The following is a 24,931-nucleotide window of genomic DNA, read 5'->3' as shown; positions in this document are numbered from 1 at the left end:
GGCCGATACGGTGGCCGATATATCGTGCATTCCTAATATATATATATATATATATATATATATATATATATATATATATTCCTAAAATGTTTCTATCGTAATATCTTTCATGTTTGCTAACAGGAATTTCTTTATTTTTCCTGTAGTTCATCCGCGCTCACAGGCCGCCCAAACTAAGTATTGAAGACGCTCTAGAAGAAGTTCTACAGGAAATGCAGGACTATCATTACATGTAAATAAACAGATCAATGTTTTGGATGCATCGTCCATAAATCGTAAACAGCCAAAACTTTTCAATCATTGTAAATGCTACATGTGCCTAAATAAAACAGCTTTTTTACTACCTGTTCATCGTGCTTCACATTTATCAAGACATAAGAATTCATACACAACTTAAATGCTTACATAAACACTGTGCCTTTTTTAAAATGTCTTTATTTTGCTTGTACAGTCTCAGATTAATCAAACGAAAGGGTTGTGATGATGCTGACATTTCCATGAGTTACAATATGAAGCTTTGATACATTTTACTACAAAAATGAACTGAGGGTGAGAGAAAACATCCAAACAAATGTGGAGAACAGCTTTGACATCTACAGTAAAAAAAACAGACCACGTGTGACGGTGATCACTCTGTGCTGGAGGGCTCCTGTGGGTCTCTGCTTACTGGGGACGAAACACAAACACATTCAAATTTGGTCAGAAATATAAAATATATAAGTGTGCAAAGTTTAATATTTAAGGTTAATGGTTTGCTCAAACCCCTAACCCCAAGTATTAGCATCAATAATAGTAATGCTTGACTTGGCTATTGTAATAGGGGACCTGTTATGATCTTTTTCCAAAGTCTTGATTTTGTATTTTTAACTAGAACAGGTTTTCCAGCTTGAATGTTAATTATTTTTCCCATATTCTCCATTGTTGCGGCTCCTCTCTTCCCAGTCTGTCAGTAACGCTCTGTTTAGTTCCTGTCTCTATAGGGCTGGGTATCGTTCAAAAAATTTCGATACCGATACCGGTTCCTGAACGATACTTTTTTCGATACCAATTTTATGAAATCCATTTTAACAAGATTACATAACGCATTACCTCAGAAAAACTTTGGTTTTATTTTTTTCAGTTTGACTCATGCTCCTTAGCCAGTGCACAAAGGAACAAAAAAAGCACAAAGGAACAAAATATTCCTTATACATAAGGAACAACATATTTTTTTATAAAGAGCTCATGCTCACCAAAGCTTGGTGATCAAAAATACAGTAAAACTTGTAATATTGTGGAATAGTATTACAATTTAAAATCTTATTTGAATATATTTCAGAATGTAATTTATTCCTGTGATGTCAAAGCTAAATTTTCAAAATCAATACTTCAGTGTCACATGATCCTTCAGAAATATGAAAACAGTTTTTGAAAACTATGATATATTTTTTCATGATTCTTTGATGAATAAAAATTTCAAAAGAACAGCATTTATTTGAAACAGAAATCTTTTGTAACATTACACACGTTTTAAGGTCATTTTTGATCACTTTAATGCTTACTGAAAAAAAATTCTGACCAACCAACACATTTTTGAATGGCAGTGTACATTCAGTAGGTCATTATTGCAATATAAACACTGTCAGAGTGATCAACAAGGCATCTCTTCATTTACCAGTCGAAGACGCAGCAACTTTCTGCTCTTATGTTTACTCCGTGCACTGTCAAGGGCTTCATCATATCTGTCGCGGTACCGTCTTTGCAGCAATTATTTTTACCGTAAATACTGCATCGCACGCTGTTGGCATCGAGTCTGGAGAAATGTAGCCACACTTTTGATCGACACATCTTTAGAGTATTGTGAGTGTGTGTGCTTGCGTCTCATTGAGTATGTGCGCGAGTTTGTGTGTGTGTGCTCACGTCTCATATGAGAATGTGCGTGGACAGTTTGTGTGCGCGCGTGCATCTCATATGAGTATGTGCGCGGACGGTTCCGCGCGTCTCGTGTGTGTAGAGTTTGCGTGTATGTGCGTGAGCGACTTTAGGCGTGTCGTTGTGCATTTCATATGTATTTGTTTGAGCACTAACGTTGACAAGTCATCGAAAAATGACTTGTTTTTCGGTACTAGATTTCGATACCTAACCTAAGGGGTTAATCCTTAGGTTAGGTATCGAAATCTAGTACCGAAAAACAAGTCATTTTTTGATACTCGATACTACCGAGGCAATTCGGTCGGTACCTAAAAAGTATCGAACTCGGTACCCAGCCCTATGTCTCTATGAAGCCCCTCCTTCTGAAAAGCACACTGTGCTCTGATTGGTCGGCTGGATCAGTGTTGTGATTGGTCGAGCACTTCGAGTGTTTTGGGGAAATGTCCCGCCCCTTACCATAAACACCAGTTTAACACACTACTAACTAACTCAACCAGGCCCCGCCCCTTTATTCTGCATATTAATTACTTTAATGAGGAATATTGTGACGTGTTTGTTCCCGGAAGAAACTCAAGACTACAATGGAGGCGTTTCAGGAGTTCAGAAACACTGACACTGATATAGAGAAGAACTCAAACAGCAACATTACACACTAAAGAAAGATGAAGATGGAAAACATAATAGGACCGCTTTTAAACCCTCCATCTTAAAAACACAAATACCTTTTTCTCGTGCTTTCATCCTTGCGACAAAATTGTAGCTTTTGTTCCTCCTGTAGTTCACGTACGGGTCGTCCAGCGCGACTCCCACTCCTTTATACTGGTCCCACTTGTCCCGGATGTCTCCTCCTTTAATGGGATCTTGAATGCCCTGTTCTTTAACGCCAAGACCTCCTGATCCGCTCCAGCCTGCAGGACGAACGGGACAACATTCAGCGCCGCATCAGTGGAGGCATCGGTTCACACGCAGTCTTCTGGATCACTTACCCATCTTCATGAGCATCTGATGGCCCTTGTTTTCTTCGCCCAGCCTGAGGTCGACGGGGATCGCGGCGGGAGCTGAACCCAACCCAGATGTGGAGCTGCGGAGAGACGGGGTTTCACGTCAACGGCATGCTTAATATTTAAACTGGATTCATTTCATTAATTTTGTATCAATTTATGCATTTATTTTAAATTAAATACATTTTCTTTTTATAATAGATGGGATGATAGGGATAATCATTCAATCGCCACCAGTTATTATTTTTTCACCATGCAGCACAATAAGCAATCTAGCTATAGTTACGATTTTGACTTTTGATGATCAAAATAACATACATTTTAAAATCTGGATGGGATTAGATTTAGAAAACCTGCTATATTTAGGAAGCATGTAATCTGCTCTGTCATTTTTCTTAAAGCCCCCAATAAAATTATTTACTTCAGTGGGACTTTAATATATTTTGACAAAGGTTTAAATTTGCAATTAGGCTTTTTGAATTAAAGGGACACTTCACTGATTAGCATTAAGCTTTGCATCAGTAGAAACCCGGTAGTATTTCCGAATGACCGTGCTTAAACGCCGTCTTTTCAGTTTCAAGTCGACTAGTAGCCTAGTTGTATCATTTCTTCCGATACTGCCCTCTGTAACCGGTAGGCGTGGCTTGGGAGTGTCCTCATAGGGCAAGTGCATTCTGGGAGTTGTTGCCTTTCATACACATGAGCCAAAAATAAATTTTCTGGCTTTTCTCAGTCTAGAAGGCACCAACTTCTAAAATTATTTCACATTTCTACTACATAAATGACCCAATTTAAATACACATTCATCTTTCCAGCGGTGAAATATCCCTTTAGGTAAAAACAAAAAACCTAATTACAGCCAATAATGAATGAAATTAAATTAAATCCTCCCAGTAATAAACGATACCAAATTAACTGCGAAAGAAGTTGATACAATTCAAATGCGAATACAAATTCAATAACCAATTTTCAAATGCGAACTGGATTTGGGTGACAAAAGTAGATCCACTTACGGAGGTGTCGGACTGCGGGATTTCTCGGGCTGGCGACGCTTTTCTGGAGATCGTGACCTGGAGCGAGATCTGGATCGGGAGCGACTTCGGGACCTGGATCTGGAGCGACTCCTGCTCCTACAGGAGAACGTTTTAAAAACAGTGTCAACAACTTTCTGTAACTGTAAAAAAAAAAATTGTTTATATGTAAAAGCAGATATTTTCACAATACCCGGAACGAGATCTGGAGTAGGAGCGAGAACGGGAGCGGGATCTGGATCGGGATCTGGAGCGAGAAGATTTGGAAGACCTGGAGCTGGAGCGCGAGGTGGATCGTCCTCGGCTGTGTGACCGACTGCGGGACGTGGGACTCCCTCGGGTGCTGCCACAAAAAAATAAAAAAATAAATCACATGAAAGGAAACCAGTGAGGAAACAATGGGAATCACTTTTGTAAAGGTCACATCTGAATCACAGTGTTATTGTAGAATTATTTACATACTATTAAAGTATTTATTAATATTCTGATTTAGGTTTTATTTTTCATTTCAATTCAATATTAGTTTTATAATATTGTTGTTTTGTGATTTTTATCAGGTTTGATTATATTTTTCCTCAAGTTACTTCAAGTTACACAAGTTTTATATCAGTTTTAGTCATTCAAGTGTATCATTATAGTCTTAATATTTTGATTTAGGTTTTATTTATATATTTTCAGTTTTCATTTTAATCGAATATTAGTTTTGTAATTTTTATGTTTTTTAATGTTTAGTTTTATTTGTTTTAGTAATTCTTGTATACTATCATAGCATTTTTTTTCAGATTTTTTATATATTTTCATCATTTTAATTTTAGTTTAACTCATTTTGTTGTGTGCTTTTTTCCATTAATATTTAGTTTTTATGCATGTTTATTTCAGGTTTAGTTTGAGTCATTTTATTCACATTGTATTTATTCACAATTATTAAATTTTACAATTTTTTTGTTTATTCTTTATATATTTTTTCTATTACAGTGATTTGAGTTTATTTTTATATTTCCAGCTTTCATTTGAATTTTAGCAACGTTGTTATGTGTTCTTGTAATTTTTTTATTCGTTTTTTTAATTTATTTGTATATTTATATTTAGCTTTTATTTATCTCAGTTTTAGTCTTAGTAATTTTAGTACTTCAACTCAAACTTATTTTATTTCAGTTCTAATTTTAATAAAAATTTTCTTTATTTAAAGGTTTTCCATCAAAAATTCATATTTCAGTTTTATTTCAATTAACAATTTTTTTTTTAACAGTTTCAGTTTTTGTCAGCGATAACACTGGTATATGCACATAATACACTGAAACAGTTCATTTATTCCCAACCTGTTGCGTTTGTCTTGATCCTTTTTCCGCCTCGCTCTCATTTTGGCCCGGAAGAACTCGTACAGGCCATTCTGTTCCCAACCCTCACTGGAAAAATGATAATTTTCATGTCAATTTAATTGAAATAATAAATGAAAACAACCAAACCACAGCATGTGTGTCTGTGTCACCTGTTCCTGGGCCGGTCGTGGGACGGCGGGCTGTAAAACGCCTCCACTGCGGCCAGCAGACGGTCACTAGGGGGCATCGGAGGCGGCAGACGGATGTCTTTGGGGTCCAGAGGCTTATAATCGTGATCTTCAAGCTATTATTAAAGAGAAAGAATCATTCATTGCCTTGCTGGAGGGCACCACTGCTAAACTCAATGGGGCCAAAGACAGAACTATTCAAAGTTGGTCAATAACCGCAGAGATATTGTTAGAAAAGCTAAAACCTCGACTTCCTAATTATGTGTTCTTGTTTTATATAATTATTTTGGTCTGGTTAATTTCATGGCATCTGTTTTGTAAATAGTTCACATGTTTCTGACACAGCTGAAACCTATAATAATATGTTGATAAAAAAAATTAAAAAAAGATTTGTGTTTAGGACAAGAACTAACTGGAACTTTCCAATCTGGCGTTAAATGTGAAATAACCTTAACAAGCGGCGCCATGAGTCCCGCCGGCAGGTCGAAGTAGGGCACGTTGGGGACCAGACTGGGGTCGTCCTGACTGACGTGAGCTGGGGTCTGCCGTCGCATGTGTGGCGCCTGGCCGTTAAAGCCGTGAGGCGGCGGTCCGAATTCAGGATGCTGGTTTCCGCCCCACGGAGGAGGATCCGACATTCCTGGAGGGGGAATCCTCTGGTTCGGGTGGTGATGGGGAGGCGGCCCGATCTCTGATATGAGGAAAACATTACAAGGTGTAACAAAGCAAAGCCTCGCATGAAACATTGAGGACACATAAAGTCCCCCTGTGGTGACAATCAAGCTTTTAATGTTGTAAGTGTGTTATAAGACAAACTATGTGTAAATTCACAAGTCAACAGCATTGCTGAGAATTTTCTCCTTAAAACTGCAGTGAACCAAAGACAGTCTCAAAAAACACGGTTTGAAATCGCTGGTGGATTTTATATTGGCGTGGAAATTATATTTTAATTAACAACCATTGTTTCAAAAGTTAATGCAATTTAAAAAGTGAATGTTATTTAATTCAATAAAAGATGCGATGCTTGATTTGGTTTATATCTGCTTATTGCGCTCGCTTGCGCCCTCTAGTGGGCATAGCAGACAATTCAGTACGTTTTTTTCTCTTAACATTATGTATTGCTTTTAGAATTCGAAATATAATTAAAATTTTGAGAATATTTAGGAAAGAAATTTGAATTAGGCTTTTCAGCCATTTTGACAGCCCTAGTACGTACTGAACCGTGACTACCGTTACACCCCTATAATCGAATACAGGAAGTCCTCACCTCCTGGGAAGTCCGCCTGCGGGTAGTCGAACCGGTGAGGCGGATACGGCGGCCGCTCGAAGTGATGTCGGGGGGGAAACTCCTCCTGCATGAAGCGTGGCGGGAAGCGGCCGAAGTTGTGTGGCGGCGGTGGCGGCTGGTTGAACGGCGGCGGCTGTTGGTGGGGGGGGAACGGCCCGCGGAAATGTGGCGGACGCTGCATGCGGAAGGGAGGCTCTCTCTGACCCCACGGCGGCGGCTGGTCCGGCTGGTTGCTCCACGGCGGCTGCTCGAACTGGCCGCTCCAGGAGGGCGGGGGCTCGTTCTGGCCACTCCAGGGGCCTCCGGGGCCCCCATCCCGAGGGCCGCTCCAGTTGGGGTCCCGCTGCTCGTTCCACATGCCCTCGTGGCTGTTCCAGGGCGGGCAGGGGGGCGGGACTTGAGTGGGGTCGAATGGCGGCTGGAGGCGGAGATAGATAGATAGTTTTATTTAATGCCATGTCAGCTTCTAAGGCAATTTTAAATTACAAAAAAAACATTAAATTACAAAAATCATATAAATACAATAAAACCCAAGCAAACAAACACAAGTCGTAATATTATACAATAATTTCTTTTTTTAAATTAACATATGATAGAAAATCCAAAACCTTTTCAGGCATAATCTTACTAAATAAGTCCTTAAGTGAAAGAACTTCATAAAGGAGCATTCTACTTGTATTAAGTCCAGGACAGTCCAATAAAATATGTTTAACAGAGAGGGGAATCTTACAAAACATACATAAATTTGGGTCTTCACCTTTGAAGCAATAAAAGTCTGTTTGAAATTTACGGATGAATTTCATTTCTGGAGGCGGAGACATTGCATATACAGTCAAACAAAAAATTATTCAGACATTTTTTTTGTCAGTTACATAAAAATGTAGATTAGTCTAATTTGATAATGAAATGTAAGGCTGATAAGCCCAGACGAACTGCTAGTTGGTCATACTACTTCTTAAGGCGAGACACGGCAGGCAAAAACAGATTTTTCATGCAGTAGTCAGTTTTGAGATTTTGGGCTAGTTTACTCCTTCAATATGTGTTCTTTCAAGCTGCTATAAAGAAAACATTGAAAATATACATTAAGATGTTTATTTTATTACATTTTGTTTACTTGCGGCAGTAAGTTTCTCACGAATTTACCAAGAAGTTAGCATTCCAACGCGACAGGCCGAGATCCGTCCGTTTACTGAAGTCTGTCACGACCGGTATCGCTGTAAAGCTCTGGGTCTCCTGCACAACGCTATGTAACCCAAATATGGGCATTTCCTTTCTATCAGTAACCAATCGTGAATGTCCAAAGGGGGGATTTAAAGCTAACTATGATTTCTCATTTAGAGCTATTTAAAACTTTAACTGCCGTTTTCTCAAAATGAGTTTTTAGTCATTCTCCACAAACATCTCAGCCCATGTAGCACCAAACTTTCCAGTTATACACTTAGCAGTATTCTGAAGATATTTTCAGAGGGATTTGTTAATAAATCATTCCTGGACTGATTTATGTGACATTTTTAATTAAAAAAAATATGGCGAAAATCAATTTTTTAAGGCTATGGACAGTATATTTTGATTTCCTAGGTAATGAAAGCATATATCCTGAAATCCCTCTGAATTTTTATTTTCAACTTGTGTGTAAACAAAATGAAAAAAAAAGAATTTTGCACCTGGCTTTATCATATGTTCTGATCTATCTACCGAAAATATGCTTAATTAAACATACAAATTTCTAAAACTTGTAATAAATTTTTTTATATACTTGTGTAAGTAATCAACTGAGGAAGTTTCATGGTGATATCTATTATTTAAAATTTTTACCCTATTCACCTGTAGTGTCTCGCCTTAAGACAGAGGCTTAGCTTAATGGCTATGTTTATGCAACTAGATATCATTTTTTATATTTTTTTTACTAGTGTGTGCAGGACATATAGTTCATTTATGTAAGTGAGGAGAGCAAAATAAAGTAAACTGTGACAATATTATACCCAAAAATTCTTCATACAGTGACTACCAGTAAAATTTATAAAAATTTGTGACCAGAAATGATTCAGACACTTTGACCTGACCATGTTTTGCTTAAGTATTTTTTTCTTCAATTGCTAATGCTCTTTTTACACACAGATTGAACAAAATGAAGCATTGCTTGGTGATTGGTTAAGCTAAACTGGTATTATCTAATTGTGTAGTTAAATTTAATAATTCATAATAATTCATTTGTGAGACAGTCTAACAGAAGGATGGATAAAACCAGTGAGTTATTGTCATTTTTCCATTTTTCTAAACTATAGCGAATAAACTGTGATAATGTGAGAAATGTGAGTAAATGTTGGTTTGATTATTAATTCTTATAGATTTGCAGCATGACGATAATATAAAGCGTCTATTGTTGGAGATTTTGCTATATAGTTTATGTTATAATAGTTACTTTATAGAGTTTGTGTGACTCACAGGCTGTTGCGGGTTCCACGACGGCATGTTGTGCTGCGACTCGAACCAGCCTGATTTAGAGGAAGGCATGTCAGGTGACGCTGAGGGGTTCGAGTCCGAGGGCCGGTTCTGAGCGCCTTCGTAATCAGCGGGCGGAGGACCGGCCAACGCAGGCTTCAGTTCTCCTGATGATATAAGGAGAAAGAATGACATGACAAATAATCAAAATCACATCACAGCAAGTCATGATCATTTAAGAATGATCATAAAAAAAGCAACAAGCCCCTTGATTTACAGTGAATTTACAAGAGCTAAGGGCCGTTGTTAGGCGCGGAGATTTCCAGCATGATGTCATAGCAAGTAACAGATGACATCATAAAAAGAATAACGCCGTCACAAGTCAAGTCCGGAATGATGTCAGAGGCCGGGAATGGCACATCATATTCGGAATGGCAAAATGAACGCAAATGGCTTAGAATATAACAGGTCAGGAACATCTGACCCAATACCACCTTGTCTTTTTATTTCATGTATATGTATGTTCTTTTGCAATTTATGTACCTAATAATTCTCTATTTTTCTCTGTTTTCTTTTTCATCTTCTCTCAACAACCTCACCATTTCTCTGATAATTTACATTTCGTCCCTTTTTTTCCCCTTATAATATTTGATCATTACTATGTTTATTTTAATAAATGAAAACATAATAATAAAAAAACAGGAATGTCATCAGAGCAAAAGCATTAGCATAATTACTCCAGTCTTCAGTGATCCTTCAGAAATCATTATAATATGCTGATTTGCTGCACAGGAAACATTTATAATTATAATCAATGTTGAAAATATTTTTGTGAAAACCGTCAATATTTTCTCATTTTCTTTCAAAAAAAAAAAAAATGTTCTCAGTTCAAAATAACGGTATTTATTTTAAAGGGAAATCTTTTGCAGCATTTTAAATGTCTTTACTGTCACTTTTGATTGATTTAATGCATCCTTGCAGAGTAAAGTATTAATTTCTTCAGAAAAAAACAGTGTTTCATAAGCGAGCGCATCTGTATGTGATGGCGTGAAGTATGTGTTTACCAGGCTGAGAGCTCATGGGTGCTTGGCTCTTGACTTCAGGGTCCACAGGAGTCAGCTGACCCACCGCCGCCGCTGCTGCCGCCACCGCCACCGTCTGCTGCTGCTTGAGATTGCTCACGAACTCCTCGTGCTGGGTCTTCAGCGCCTGGATCTGCTGCTGGAAGGCCACCTGGATGGGCTGCACCACCTGAGCGTACTCCGTGATGAGTGACGCCTGAGGAGACACAACAGAGACGGCGTGAGAAACACATCCTCAACACGCCATCTGTGACTGGCAGGGTTATTATATAGCGGACTGAAACTGAAACCATCATAAAAACTTCTTCATATTTAATTATTAAATAATTAAATAAACTTTAACTGAAATTAAATTTAAAACTTAAACTTATTTTTTTTTAAATTCACTAATTTCTTATTTTCATTTACTTTAACTTGATGTACTGAAATAACTAAAACTGAAATAAAATTATATTAATTTTGATTAAAATTAAAAAAAATATTAAAATAAAACAATTCAAAATATCAATAAAAACTACAGACATATTTAAAATTATTATTCAAAATGAAAGAAACTTTCACTAAAATTAAAATAAAAAACAAAAGCTTATTAAAAATATCAATAAAACTATATAGATAGTTAAAGTATTAAAAATAAAAAACAAAATTACTAAAACTTACTAAGATTAAAATAAAAAAATATATATAAAAATACAAAATATAGACATACAAAATTAAAAATGACAAAAACAACTAAATTACATTTGTAAGGAATAGAACTTGATTCAAAATATCAATAAAACCTACATAGACATTAAAAAACTATTACAAAATTTAAAAAAAAACAACAAAGATTACTAGAAAAAAAATAAATGAATAAATAAAGAGAAAGTATAGAAACAACAACTGATTCAAAATATCAACAAAAACTATATAGACATATTTAAAAATAAATAAAAATAAACTATATATATATTTATACTACAGGGCCGTTGAATGCTTGAATCTGATTGGTTGACGAACGTTCTAAGGTGTGCATTATTTTCAGGGAAACGCACGGCTAAAGTAGTTCCAGGCAGGTCTTGACCGCATTACAGTTCCATATCACTTCGCGTAGTCAACTGTAATAACGGAAAGTAGGTTACTAGGTTACTAGGTTACAATTCATAACAAGAAACAAAAATGACATGCATGTTTGATTTTCCGGAAGTAAATTTTAATATTTATGGTGAATATGAAAATTTTGACAACTGGGAGTCGGCAGTATTTGATAACCCAGATGAAAAAACTAATAAACGGAAGAGGACATCAAAAGTAGCAGACAACAAAAGACATAAAACAATCAGCGAAGCACAGCTAGACAGACTCGAGGGCGAAAAACATGAAGAAAACACCAAAAAAACAACAGCTTGGGCTGTCAATGTGTTTAACGACTGGCTTAAGACCAAAAATACGTCTGTGGACAAAGTAGAGAGAGACGGGGCAGACGCTTTAAATACCCAGCTGCGGATTTTCTATGCCACTGTCCGAAACGCATTCGGCGCAGAGTATTCAGTGTCAAGTTTACTCTCCCTACGAGCTGGACTGAACCGCTATATATCCAAATACAACATCATTGGGCAGTCAGAATTCACATCATCCAACGACGTATTCAAGGCCGTCATCAAAAAGTTTCGCAAGGCTGGGAAAGACTCCAGTTCTCATCATCCTCCCATTTTGACCGCTGAAATAGAGCGCATTCGTAACTCTGCGTATCTGTCACCAGACACAGCAGCCGGGCTGGTTCGCAAGGTCTGGTTTGACATTCAGCTGAACCTGGCAAGGAGGGGGCGTGAAGGAAATCGAGAATTAAGAAAGCATTCATTCGTCATTAAAAAAGACGAAAATGATGATGAATATATATGCTTGTCTTATAATGCAGAAACAAAAAACCACAAAAAGCCCAGTGATCCCAACAAAGACTGCTACCGTGGATTCATGTTTGCCAATCCAGGCGACCCCCTTTGCCCTGTTAAAAGTTTCAGGAAGTACATCGCCAAATGCCCACCTGATGCCATATCCTTTTATCTTCATCCACTGAAAGCCCCACAGGAGGAGCTTGACAGGAGAGATTGCTGGTATTCCCACGAACCAATGGGTGTGAACTATCTTGGAAACATGCTTCCGCGCATCAGCGGGGCAGTCGGGTTATCCAAAAGATACACCAACCATTCACTAAGAAGCACTGCAGTTCAAATGCTGTCAGAGGCAGGGCTAGAGAGCAGGCAGATCATGTCTGTCACAGGGCACAAGTGTGAAACAAGCCTGAGAAGCTACTGGGCACCTTCCGCTACAGAAAGAAAGAAATGGAGCTTGATCCTCTCAGGAAACAAAAGTACAAACGAAAATCAAGCCAAGGATCACCAGGAAAAAAACCCCTCTGCTAACATACAGCCCTGTGCGCTTGATCTGCCATTTTCGATGTCTAACTTTACAATAAATGGAAATGTGCAGTTTAATTTGAATAAATAAAGTAGGCTATATAGTCCTATCTATAATCAATAGAAAATTTAACTGAATATACATAAATAGATAGTCCTGCTGCACGGGTTTTCGTTAGGCCTACAGCCTACTGTCAATAAAATAAAAATAAAATTAACAAATTAATTAAAACTAATGAATTAATAAATAAATTAAATATTGACGCACATGCTTTTCTGTCTCATTATTGCAACCTCTCTCTGTCTCAACTGCACTAATAACTGCATTAGTCTGCTCAGTGGCTCAAACCTCCGTTACTAACTCTAAAATGACGTTTTGGAATTAGCAACGGAGGCACTGGATTACATGCGTAAGAAATTAGTCCTACATACAAGAGCGTTTTAATGACAAAAACTTTACAAACGTCTTGAAATACATAATCTGAACAATGTTTCGAGGTGTGGTAACTGTAGTATAAGCGGAATAATTGACTTCAGGCCGTTGAATTATTCGAAAAATAATGCACACCCGAGGTGAACGGCCACTCCGCTTCGCGTCGTGACCGCATTACCACCTCGGGTGTGCATTATTTTTCTAATAATTCAACGGCCTGTCGTCAATTATTCCTTACATATATATATATATATATATATATATATATAAAAATGACAAAATAAGAAATAATTTAATTTAGTTACAATAACTAAAAAAACGCTACAGACATGTAAAAAAAACTATTAAAAATGACAAAAACAAGAAAATTACTATAACTAAAATTAAAATAAAAACTGAAAATATAAAAATAACAACTGATTCAAAATAACAATAAAAACCAATAAAAGAAACTAGAAAAAAAAAAAAAAAAAAAAAAAAACATACCAAAATTACTAAAGACGTAACTAAAATGAAAATGAAAATGGAAAAATAAAACCTGCTTGAAATTAGCAAAGCGACCTCTACCAGTCTCTGAATGATGTCAGTGTGTGTGTGTGTGTGTGTGTACCTGATACTGTCCGAGGCCCAAAGCAGGACTCTGGAGCTGCTGAATGGTGACGTCGTCAAAGTAGCCGTTCTTCTCCCAGAGCTGCAGCAGCTAAAAGCAGAAGCTTTTCGTCAGAAGTCACACTATCTTACACCATCACATCCAAGCCAATAAATAAATACATCACATGACTTTCTGCTGATATCTGAGAACAAACAGGAGGGTCTAAAGCTGAGGCGACCGTACCCGTGTGATCTTCTGCTGCTTGTCCTCCTCCACCGCCAGGAAACTGGTGCAGTAAATGGGAACCACAACCTTCTGTAGAGCCGCCAAAAGATCCTTCTGATTCTTCCTCTGACTGCGGAGAAATCAAAGAGTTTTCACCAACAAAACACACTTGGACTTGGCAAGTACAGCTACACTCCATTTTTATGCTTTCCTAATGTGAAAACTGAATATAAGAATAAATATTTAAATAATAAATATTTCGAGACGCAACTTGTTTATGATTGAGGATATTTTGCGCCAGTGATGATTCTGGGATGGAATGTTTTATGATAAATAGGGAAGCACAGATATGAACATTTTGCCCTATATGGATAATTCTTTATGTTTGTAAGCCGATAACCGATATATTGGCCGATAAATCTAAAGTTTTTATATTATTTTTGAGAGCCTGATTACAAAAACAAAAGTCTCCTCATTAAAATCCATGTCCCAAGCACACAATAATAGTGATGTTCTCATTATAATTTTATATAGCTTATATGAAAGACTCGTGTTGCACTTAACTAGCCTATATTTTCCTTTTTTGAAGTGATTCCTATCATATTTCAAGCAATTCATAACCATCATGTTGAACAGTTGCGCATCTGAAGTGTCTCAGCTGAAGGAAATAATCCATTATTTATCAGATTTAATATATCGGCCAAAAAAATTTATCAGGGCGATAACGATAACATTCAAAATGAACATATATCGGTAGATACCGATATGGTGGCCGATATATTGTGCATTATAATGATAACATTATGATTTTGCACACAAGTTAACTTAGAAACATAGCTTTTGATCCTATTAAAATGCATTATAATGTCACATAACACAGTTGTGCGTCTCACCAGTGATGCAGGACGTCGTTGGTGAGATAGATGAGGTGCAGGCGGAGCTCGAAGTGCGCGTCGTCCGCAGTGATGCGGTTTCGGAGATGTGACGACATCAGTTCGCAGTGCTGCGGGGTCTTGGCGTTACCAAACATCCAGTTCTTTCCAGCCTGAAAGAGAAATAACCCACAAATAACTCATCTGACAGACAGATCAGTGGCGAGCGAGGCCAAAGACCCTTTAAAACAAGTCATTTCAATCGGCAGCCATCTTTGAAACAGCTTCTATCTCTTTGAATGGGGAAACATAAAATTCTCCAAAACTGTTCGTCACACTTACGATTAAATTTCATATTTGAAATCACCAATGAAATCTGACAACAATTGTCTCATAAATTTTGTTTCTAAACGCTCAAATCATGACAGAAAATTACATCTTTCAGGTTGGATCAAGCTAATGCGCTGCGGAAGCGCGTCTGACTGTTTCTATAGCAACCGGAGCTTCTAACGGCAGCTTCAGTGATGCGATGACTTTACCAATCGGTGATTGGCTCTTATTTAGAAGGCGGGACTTATTCGGCTATATTGAGCGTTACGCTTTTCCGTAACGCGTCTTGTGTAATTGGCGAGGCGTGAGATTTTGGGCACGTACCGAGATGGCATCTTTCGTGCAGGTGTCTATGATTGGCTGAAGGAGGTTGTCCAACTCGTTCATGTCCAGCTGCGTCTCCACCACCAGCTTCTGCGTCTGTTGCTCCATCGCCAGAGAGATGGCGGCCGTCACCTGCTCCTGAAAGCCCAAACACACACTCAGGGGCCGCTTACACAACACCGGTTTTCCAATTATAAACAGAAAACTTTTTATGCGGTTTGGCCGTTCATTTACACGACAACCTGAAAACGTTAACTTTTGAAAATGCGAATCTGTGAAAAAAAATGCAAAATTTGTCATTGTTTTTGAACACACCAGCTTATTCATAACCTTAAAGGGATACTCCACTTTTTTTGGAAAAAGGCTCATTTTACAACTCCCCCAGAGTTAAACAGTTGAGTTTTACCGTTTTCGAATCCATTCAGCCGAACTCCGGGTCTGGCAGTACCACTTTTAGCATAGCTTAGCATAGATCATTGAATCGGACAGGACCATTAGCATCTCTCTCAAAAAAATGACCAAAGAGTTTCGATATTTTTCCTATTTAAAACTTGACACTTCTGTAGTTACATCGTGTACTAAGACCGACGGAAAATGAAAAGTTGCGATTTTCTAGGCTGATATGGCTAGAACTATACTCTCATTCCTGCGTAATAATCAAGAAACTTTGCTGCCGTACCATGAGTCCAGCAGGCGTAATGATATGACGCAGCGCCTGAAAATAGTCCCCAGCTCGGTAGACTATAGGGTCGACAATTTTCAGGCGCTGCGTCATATCAGTTTTTGAACACATCAGCTTATTCATAACCTTAACACCGTGTCCTAACCAGACGCGATGCGATAAGATTCCAGCGATAAGTTATTTGTCCGTCCACACCAGATGCGACGAGACTATGGGACGCGATAAAAATCCCAGCCAATCAGAAGAGTGCGTGGACGGGCTCTCTCGGCAAGCTCTCAGCACTCGCAACGAAATGGATAAGAACATAATCAAATTCTTGAATATTACACCATTTTAACATTATTACAAATACATACCGAGTAACCAGAACAATCGTTGTGATAGAATACACGAGTTGAACGTTTTTTGTTCACTTTTATTTATTTTGAAGATCTGAGGCGAGTAGCTTTCAGTACGGCTATAAAACACACAAAAATGATATTCAAAGTCACACAGACGTTTTTAACGTTAAATAAAAGCACATAAACAGTAGGGCTGGGCGATAAAACGATAACGATATGTATAGCGATAGACACGTATTAATCAATATCAATAAAAAATGCGTTCGATAAAACGTTTTTTTTTTTCTTCGCCGGAAGAAACCAGAGGTTACGAAGCAAGTTTGACTGAATGAAAATTGCTGATGTTATCGGATTTATAGGTGAGATTCTCTATTCATTCAGTTAACGGACGATCTGAGGTAAAGTGTTTTGACTGCAGACTTAGCAACGATTGTTAAACGTATTTAATTGTACAGTACAATCAGAACATAGTACAGACTAGGGATGCAACGATACCATTTTTTCAGAACCGATCCAATCCCAAAAATTCTGAGTATCGGCCGATACCGATCCGTACCGATACCAGCGCAGTTTTTTTTTTTATCAAGTACAATTTCTATAACTCTGTGTTGAACTGATAATAAGAACTGAAAAAAAGAAAAACAACAACAAAAAATATATGATCATAATCTGACATAAATGCTATTATAAACTAGATTAGTGGAAAATTCAGCAGTAAAATTTAGTCTAGAAAAATCACGAGTGCACAATAATTGTATAAAATTTGAACATTTTGTGAAAAAAAGTTTAGCAGGGAACAAATTAGAGACAATAAGTGTAACACTAAATCTGGTAAAACTTTACACATTGCTCTTTGTATTGTTATAAAATACATTCATGAAAAACAACAACAAAAATAAAAAATATTAATTATTTTATTGCATACAATAAAATTGAGACATTTTTTAAATGTATAGCACAGCTGTTTAATGAGGTAGCAACATAATAGATAGGACAGAACAAGAACGGCTATTGATAATGTTTCATTGCGTCACTGTATATGAAAGGCTCCAATACAGTGCGGCACAAAGCGCTTATGCGCATCCAGAGCGCAGAATGATGCGCTTGAAGCAACACGAGTCACAGCGCGCAGCGCGTCGAGTCCGCATTGAAAAGTTTAAAGCACAAAGAAAATACATATTGATGCGTAGTGTATTATACAGTATCTATCTATGCAATATTCTATTCAGCATTTTCTTTTAACAGTTTTAAATTTCAGTTACTGTGCGCGTGATGAACAAATAGTGCTCTGACTTTACTCCAGTGTTGTGATCCTAACAGACACCCGTAGAAAGTAACATGATTAAGGTACAGCAATAAAGTCCAGCAAGATAAAGTTGTTTTATGCGAAACCATAGACCTTTATCTACAGATCAAGTATAATATTAGTAACATTGAATCATCTTGGAGAGAGTTTCATCGTGTTAACTGTCGTAACCGAACGCGACGCGCTGTTTGAATGCTGAATGAAGAATGACTGACAGCCGCAGCTGAGGGAAACGTTTACGTGATCTTGAATTTAACGACTTAAATATTAATTTATATCTCACATTATACTATATAATGGCTTCAGAACACTTATAATATTGTGCACGAAAACGTATGGTGCTTTATAATGTTTGTGTGCCTTTTGTGGGGCTTAACAATAACACTGAATAGTATACGCACAATATCGGATTTGGATCGGCCTTGTCTGACCGATACCCGATCCGCAAAAAATGGCACTATCGGAGCCGATACCGATACTGAGTATCGGATCGGTGCATCCCTAGTACAGACATTATCTTAATTCCATAATGTCCTTAAACATAACAATATTGCTGGCCATAAACTGAGAATCCGGTGTGCGATACCTCGAGTTGTCCTAGACTCGACGCGGCGTGTTGTTGACATTTCTGCCTTTATAACTGAGGGGATTATAATCAGAGGAAGTTTAAGTTTAAAATATATATATTTTTAAATGTAATATATTTGTATCCTGGTCCTTTAAATAGGTCATAAAAAATATCAATAATTATCGATATCTGATTACCGATATGAAACACGTGATACAGTTTTCAGCCATATCGCCCAGCCCTAATAAACAGTACCAGAGATTATCATACTTTCTGTTGTTGTTCCAGCCGCGATGTCACGTCTGGTTAGGATTAGGTGTTGTTAGGCTAACATATTCATACTAAAAGCTAAAAAAAATTACATTTTGATTTCAGGGGGCCTTTAAGACAATCAAACTGTCGTTATCGGCAGATATCATTCTGAATAATCAGTATCGGTGGAGAAATTGAGTATCGGTGCATCTCTAATATCTGTGTGTGTGTTTTCTCATGTATAGCGCGTACCTGTCTGAGGCTGAGCAGGTGTTGCTCCTGTTGCTGCAGGTTCCACTGGCTCTGCTGGACGAGCTCCTCCACAGACGGTGTCGTCGGCGGGATCGGCGGAGGCGCGAGCATCGTCATTGACGGAGGAACGTCGGACACCTCTTTACCCGGAGGATTACAGAGCACTGCGAATCACAAGAACAGACACAAAAAACATGACTCCTACTGTACGCCGTGACAAACCTCTCACCTGCCAGCACGTCCAAACACTGGGAAGCGCTGCTAAAAGGAGAGCGACTCTCTTTTGAATGGGCGTTTCCAGCGCAAAGCCATTCAGATCAGAGAAACATGCAGACAATCACTCATGCTGGCTCTGATTTTTCCATGTCTGGAGATAGTCGCATGAAAAACTCGAACAAACGGGAAGGCGAAAACGTTTTAAGCCAAGGAAAGCATGGGGATATGAGGTACTAAATCGACTCCAAAGAAACCAAAGAAGAAACCAAGAACCCAAAGAGAAAAATCGGCTTTCTTGAAAGCTGTGTGAATTAAGATTTTTACTGAAAATTAAGCAAAACAACAGTGCTGGAAAGTTACGTGCATAACGGTAAAACTTTGATAAAACTATCAAATCCCTATATATGTGAAACAGTAACAGCAATGCTTGGAAAATGCTGCCAAAAGTGTTTCGCAGCTGTTTTAACTCATTATACAGGTTAAAGTATGACTGAGAAAACGTAAGCCATAACAATTTAACAAATGAAATATATATACAAAAAACATGTCAAGCACTGATGATGCAGAAGAACTCCATGAATACCAGGCAAAATTAAACATTTCTGATCATCGGTCTAATAAATACCTTCCATATTATATTCATCATCATGACTGGAAGAATCTATAAAGGAGAGAAGCACACCTTAAAGACGAATATATATTTATAAACACAATAAAGCTGTTAAACAGGCAAATCTAGCTGTACATTTCCATCACAAATGCCCAGTGTTGGTAGCTGTCGTTAAATTTAAAAAGACTGTTAATCGAAATATAGACAAAATTAAAATGACAAATGAAAACAAAAGACATTTCAAAATATGAGTGATGGTATATTAATACTGCTAAAATAACACTGGTTAGTTAACATAAATGCGATGCGTACGCTGCTGCTGTTCGATGGCCAGTTTGTATTTGTAGTAGCCGAAATATTCCCCTCCGAACAGAAATGAGAACTTGGGGTTGTCCTTCTGCTTCTCCATGGTCATCTTCTCAAACTCGGGTCCATTTCGGGCCACAAACTGGGCCAGTTTGTCAATGACATTTCGCAGCTCTTGATCTGATGGGGGAAAAAAATCAGAGAAAAACGATAAGATACAATAGGCTATACAAAACAATGTAAAAAATAATGTGTACATTATATATATATATATATATATATATATATATATATATATATATATATATACACACACACATATATATGTATATATAATTACTTTTTATATATATTTTATAACATTATTTTAATTAACATGAGTTATTTCAATAATTATTTTCAAATTAAAAACATATGATCTCTTTCCAACACTGTTCACTCTTTTTTTATCATATCTTTTTAAGACGACAGCAAATGCTAATACCGAGCGTCCACGGTTTTACTGTAGTAAATATGGTATTTTCACTGGAATCGTTGGTCATCTACTGGTACAAAACAACTCAATGAAAACAAGCCAGACGATTTAGCAACTTCATTTGTCATCCTACCCCCACAAGTCAGTCAATATAAACTAACCAGGAGGTGAATGCTAATTTTATGTGTCAAGTGTGTGTTTATTAGTGTCGTTTTGATGATAATAATATCCGCTCATTCGCGCTCGCGATGTAGTTCTCTCACTCACGCGCGCGAGCGCACTGTTACCTTCTGGTGGCGTGGAAATATCCATCTTTCTCACGATTACACGCTAGCATAAGACCAGGAATTCATTTATACCTTATGACGCTGAGACGCGAAACAAAAATAAATCGTTTTTAAACCGGTGCGACCATTATATCGGCATGAGTTTGTTGTGTTTCAGCTCAAGATGAGGCCACGGGAAACCGAATCCTGAGCACTTCCTCCGGCGCATGCGCTGTGGTGACGTTCAGAATAGTCGTGACGTCACAGCGTCGCCTGCCGTCGGGAGGCCGTTACTTACAACGAGTTTTTAGCGTTTTGATGCTGACTGGATTTTGTAGGTGACAACTAATGAACTGGTTTGTAAGTAATCTTAATTTACTGCTCGGATACTACCCTTTTATTTTGGCCAATTTGCTTTCTGAAGATGTTTAGCCTTCGAAAAGCCATTATGCCACAAATTATTCAAAAACACTATTGATGAGCATGTCCGAATATGTCTTAACAGAGTATGTATTACGCAGCAGTATTATTGTTGATGTTAGATAAAATATTAGTTACTTTAGATATTCTGAAGTTAATCAAGGTGCTCATTGTGGTGAACCGCAGGTGGCTTTACACAACTAGGTCAATCTATCAACACAGTTGACACTCTTCACTTTTAGGATGATTTCACATATAATCTGGTTATGAATGAAGGCGGCATATATTGTGTTTTTAGTAGCGTGTGTTTCCAGGCGTATCTAGCCTTTCTCTCATGCAGATTACAGATTACTAGATTATAGACATGACGCCACTGCTGATTGATTCACCCAGATGTGTTTGTGTTAGTGAAAAAGATGTTAAAGTGAGACCTGTTACACTTTTTACACCAGAGAATATTTATCTGGAGTAAAACAATTATGAAACACAACATCATGAAAAAAGCATAAAGTTTTGCCCAACAGAAATTGGAATGACTGAACTGTATAATTTTACTGTAAATTAAAAACAAATTAATTTTGTTAAAATTAATAAATTGTATTATCACATATTAATCACGTGTGACAACTTGCCCCAACCTGACATTTACAAAACATACCGAGTTCAACTTTTCTTCACAGTTCAAAGTTCTTATGAAAAAGTGCAATTTCTGATCTGAACACACGTTTACATCCTTGCCAATTTCAACATTTCAAGATTCAGTAGCTACACAATTGTATATTTTGTCACCTTTAGGGGTCAGAAAAAGTGCCCCAATTGAAGAATCACCCATATAGGTTGTTATTATTATGTCTCTAAATGATTCATTTCCAACTGTCCTACTAATCATCAGCACTTCACATGTTTACAAAGGATGACAAAACACCCTTTTCACGTCCACTGATGAGAAGAACACTGGCGCCAGCTCTCAAATCCACCCCACCACCTCCCACCCATTCTCCGTGACCTCTAATTATGTCATGCGAAAAGAGCCGCGTCCCATTGAAAACCTCTCTTAATCAAACCCAATTAATTCCGCTCGCTTCCCGTATTATCCCCTTCGAGGAGCGCGTCATGCCCATCAGCCTGTTAACTTCAGCCTTCGCCGTGTTGAGGGAGTGAAATAATAGATTATGCAATTAATTTAGTCGTTAGAGACTTGATTGTTCTTAATGAATGCAGTAACTCTGTGGGGGTGTCCTGTGATTCAGAATTTTCCCTCTTGTTCTCACTCGATAACCATATGATCACTCAGCAAAATAGCTCTGAATTTGCAGTCATTTTTTATTTTATAGCTCACAGGGATTACAAATATTTATAATTACATTGGTCATTTCTGATGGCCAGTATTATAAATCTTGTTTGCCTGAATAAGCATGAAAGCGAAATCATAAAAACATGTCCAGGTCAAATTTCACACAAAAAATAAATGGAAAACCAACAGAATACCAAAAGAAATTATATTTTGCATAAAGAAAATTAAGCTCTTTTTCACATTAGATCAAATTAATATAGTAATTATAATGTTTTTTATTGTTATTATTTAAATAATAGCTTAAACAGCACAGTTAATGCATCCCTAAAATATATATAATTAAATAATATTATTAATTTTAATTGTATAATTGTAATATTAACATTAAATAATGTATCACTTTTTTCACATTACAGTACTGAGATTTTTGGCATAATAATAATGTCAAATTGTAACAAATAGACTTGATTTTTAATGCAAATTTTCATTATAAAAGATGGTTAACTGTTTTGAACTCTAGTTTGGAATACTGTCCTATATTATAACCCAACACTGATATTGTGACCGTTATATTGTGCATCTGTAATCAGTCTTATAGTAGATTAGATGGTAAACATCACATGCATCAGTACGATGACTTTGAAATTGAGAAGACCGTGCATCGCTCAGAGGAAATCGTCTTAGGAGCTGAGGTCATGGATTAACCTTTGGTCTATGTATCTTGCTACCAGATGTGTGACTAAAAAAAATTGTGCAACATTTTTCCAGTCAGTTCATAATGAGGCATTTTTAGCAATTTTAAGTCCTGGACCTGCAAGGTTTTAAGCTTTACTTGCATAAGCATTTAAAGGTGCACTATGCAACTTTCTGGTTCAAAATTATAAAAAAAATAAATAGCCTAAGTTAATACACTATCAATACTCAATAGTTTTTGTCTTACCCTGATTCAATGTTATAAGTGTTTATATTTTAGACCTGTTGGGATGGTTTTTGTGGGAAATTGCGTACATTCATCACACGTCCTTGCGTGTCTCATCATATATCCATAAATAGAGAAAAGTTGTTCCAGCTACTTTTTGTATGCATGTATGGGGTGGGAGTTGTCACAATGAGTGAGAAAGGTTGACATAGAGCAGCTAAATCACCCTTTTTAAACAAATACCGAACAGAGGAGAGTTGGCCGGCAAAAAGAGAACGTGACAGAGCGCGTAATAAAACAAGAATCAACATTAGCTTGGCTTTCGGAGATGGCAAGAACTGAGGGATTTGAAATGTTGTAAAGCGATGCGGAGATGGTATTTTTATTACCGTATTGTTACGAATATAAGATGACCCTGATTATAAGACGACGACTCTCAAATTACTCTCTGACAAACCGTACTTGGCACATTTGGTGCTTCCTATTGTTGTACCCTACCAGAATAATATATGTCACTCAAACATGTGAACCAAACGGGAGATTATAAAATGGACCTTAAACACAACAGACTGACCCACATTCAATGCATGAGAGTGGAAAAACAGCAGATTTCCCTCAGCTTGGCGAACAAAGCTTTTCGCAGTGGATGAACTGCTGCTTTCCCATGATTCCTTTGTGCCAGTCCAGCCGAACGCATGCCTACCCACAACCCAGCCACCCGTGTGCCAAGATGTGCAGCGGTCAGTGGCTGTTCGGTCTCAGCCTGGGCACTAATCCTTGCACTGAACTCATCCTGGCCTGCGGGAAAAAGCTCTAATTGGGGGATTTTCTCCATCATTAACCTTGATGAGCAGCCTTCCCACCCTCCGTTCCCATCCGCGCAATAGCTAATACTTCCTACCTTGATGACCATAAAGTTCAGCCACAGTACTTATGTTTTTTTTTTTACTGTGGATAGCAGCAAAACAGATGGTAAGGAGTATATTCCCACGAAGATTAATGCCATCTGTTTAATGCATTTTCACTGAAACCAGATTTTAACATTAGTAGTACATTAAAGTAGAGTTTACACATGTAAAACACTATACCATGGCATTGCTACGCAAGTGTTCAGAATGCTTTACATGTTGCTAGGGTACTAATACACTAGTTACTAATGTATAAATGCAAAATCTGGACCAATGCAAGTGAAGTCCATGCGTTCTGGACTGTGCTAAACATCATGTGATATCAGGAAAGAACACACATTCACACCCCTTTTGCTCTTTTCCCAGCACATGTTTTTTGGGGGGCCCCAGATGGCCCCTGTAGTGTCCCATCTGTCCAAGAGCATTGCTCACACATCATGAATACACCCGAGCACCAGGCACTCTGAACATGTGCCTTTACAGCAGCGCCTGGGGCCAATACCCCCTCCCGGGCCAGGCTGATTGACTGGAACCTCATCTTCCTAACAGGCTGGCTTGGCGCCACCGGTCAGGAGAAACAGAGACAGGAGGGGGCGATGAAATAGACAGTCTTTCATATAGTTCAACCACATGGACTTCTAAACAACCTTTCCAGGAATGGATGAGTCAACAGCAAAGC

At 37.7% G+C, this 24,931-nt stretch overlaps 1 protein-coding gene across 4 annotated transcripts; it reads right to left on the bottom strand.

Annotated features, from left to right (window-relative positions):
* Window positions 1-415: 415 nt before the first annotated feature.
* On the bottom strand, window positions 416-20,942 carry cherp (calcium homeostasis endoplasmic reticulum protein). 4 transcript variants are annotated; one of them, XM_084116775.1, is made up of 19 exons: window positions 20,733-20,942; window positions 19,977-20,150; window positions 19,680-19,715; window positions 18,839-19,002; window positions 15,438-15,575; window positions 14,805-14,956; window positions 13,930-14,041; window positions 13,705-13,794; window positions 10,245-10,458; window positions 9,184-9,347; window positions 6,718-7,156; window positions 5,900-6,141; window positions 5,433-5,566; window positions 5,263-5,349; window positions 4,137-4,286; window positions 3,926-4,042; window positions 2,898-2,992; window positions 2,634-2,819; window positions 416-666 (listed from the first exon to the last, which is right to left on the bottom strand). In XM_084116775.1, exons 1-19 carry the CDS (start codon window positions 20,755-20,757, stop codon window positions 629-631), a joined length of 2,757 nt encoding a protein of 918 aa, XP_083972901.1. In that variant the 5' UTR covers window positions 20,758-20,942; the 3' UTR covers window positions 416-628. The 4 variants fall into 4 exon arrangements, with proteins under 4 accessions (XP_083972901.1, XP_083972903.1, XP_083972902.1 ...); XM_084116777.1 differs by having other exon boundaries at window positions 20,805-20,942; XM_084116776.1 differs by lacking the exon at window positions 19,680-19,715.
* Window positions 20,943-24,931: the final 3,989 nt, after the last annotated feature.

This window comes from Abramis brama, assembly GCF_963993115.1.
Source record: "Abramis brama genome assembly, chromosome: 6".
NCBI lineage: Eukaryota > Metazoa > Chordata > Actinopteri > Cypriniformes > Leuciscidae > Abramis > Abramis brama.
The sequence above is the reverse complement of the archived record's forward strand: the minus strand, read 5'-3'. Positions and strand labels throughout refer to the sequence as shown.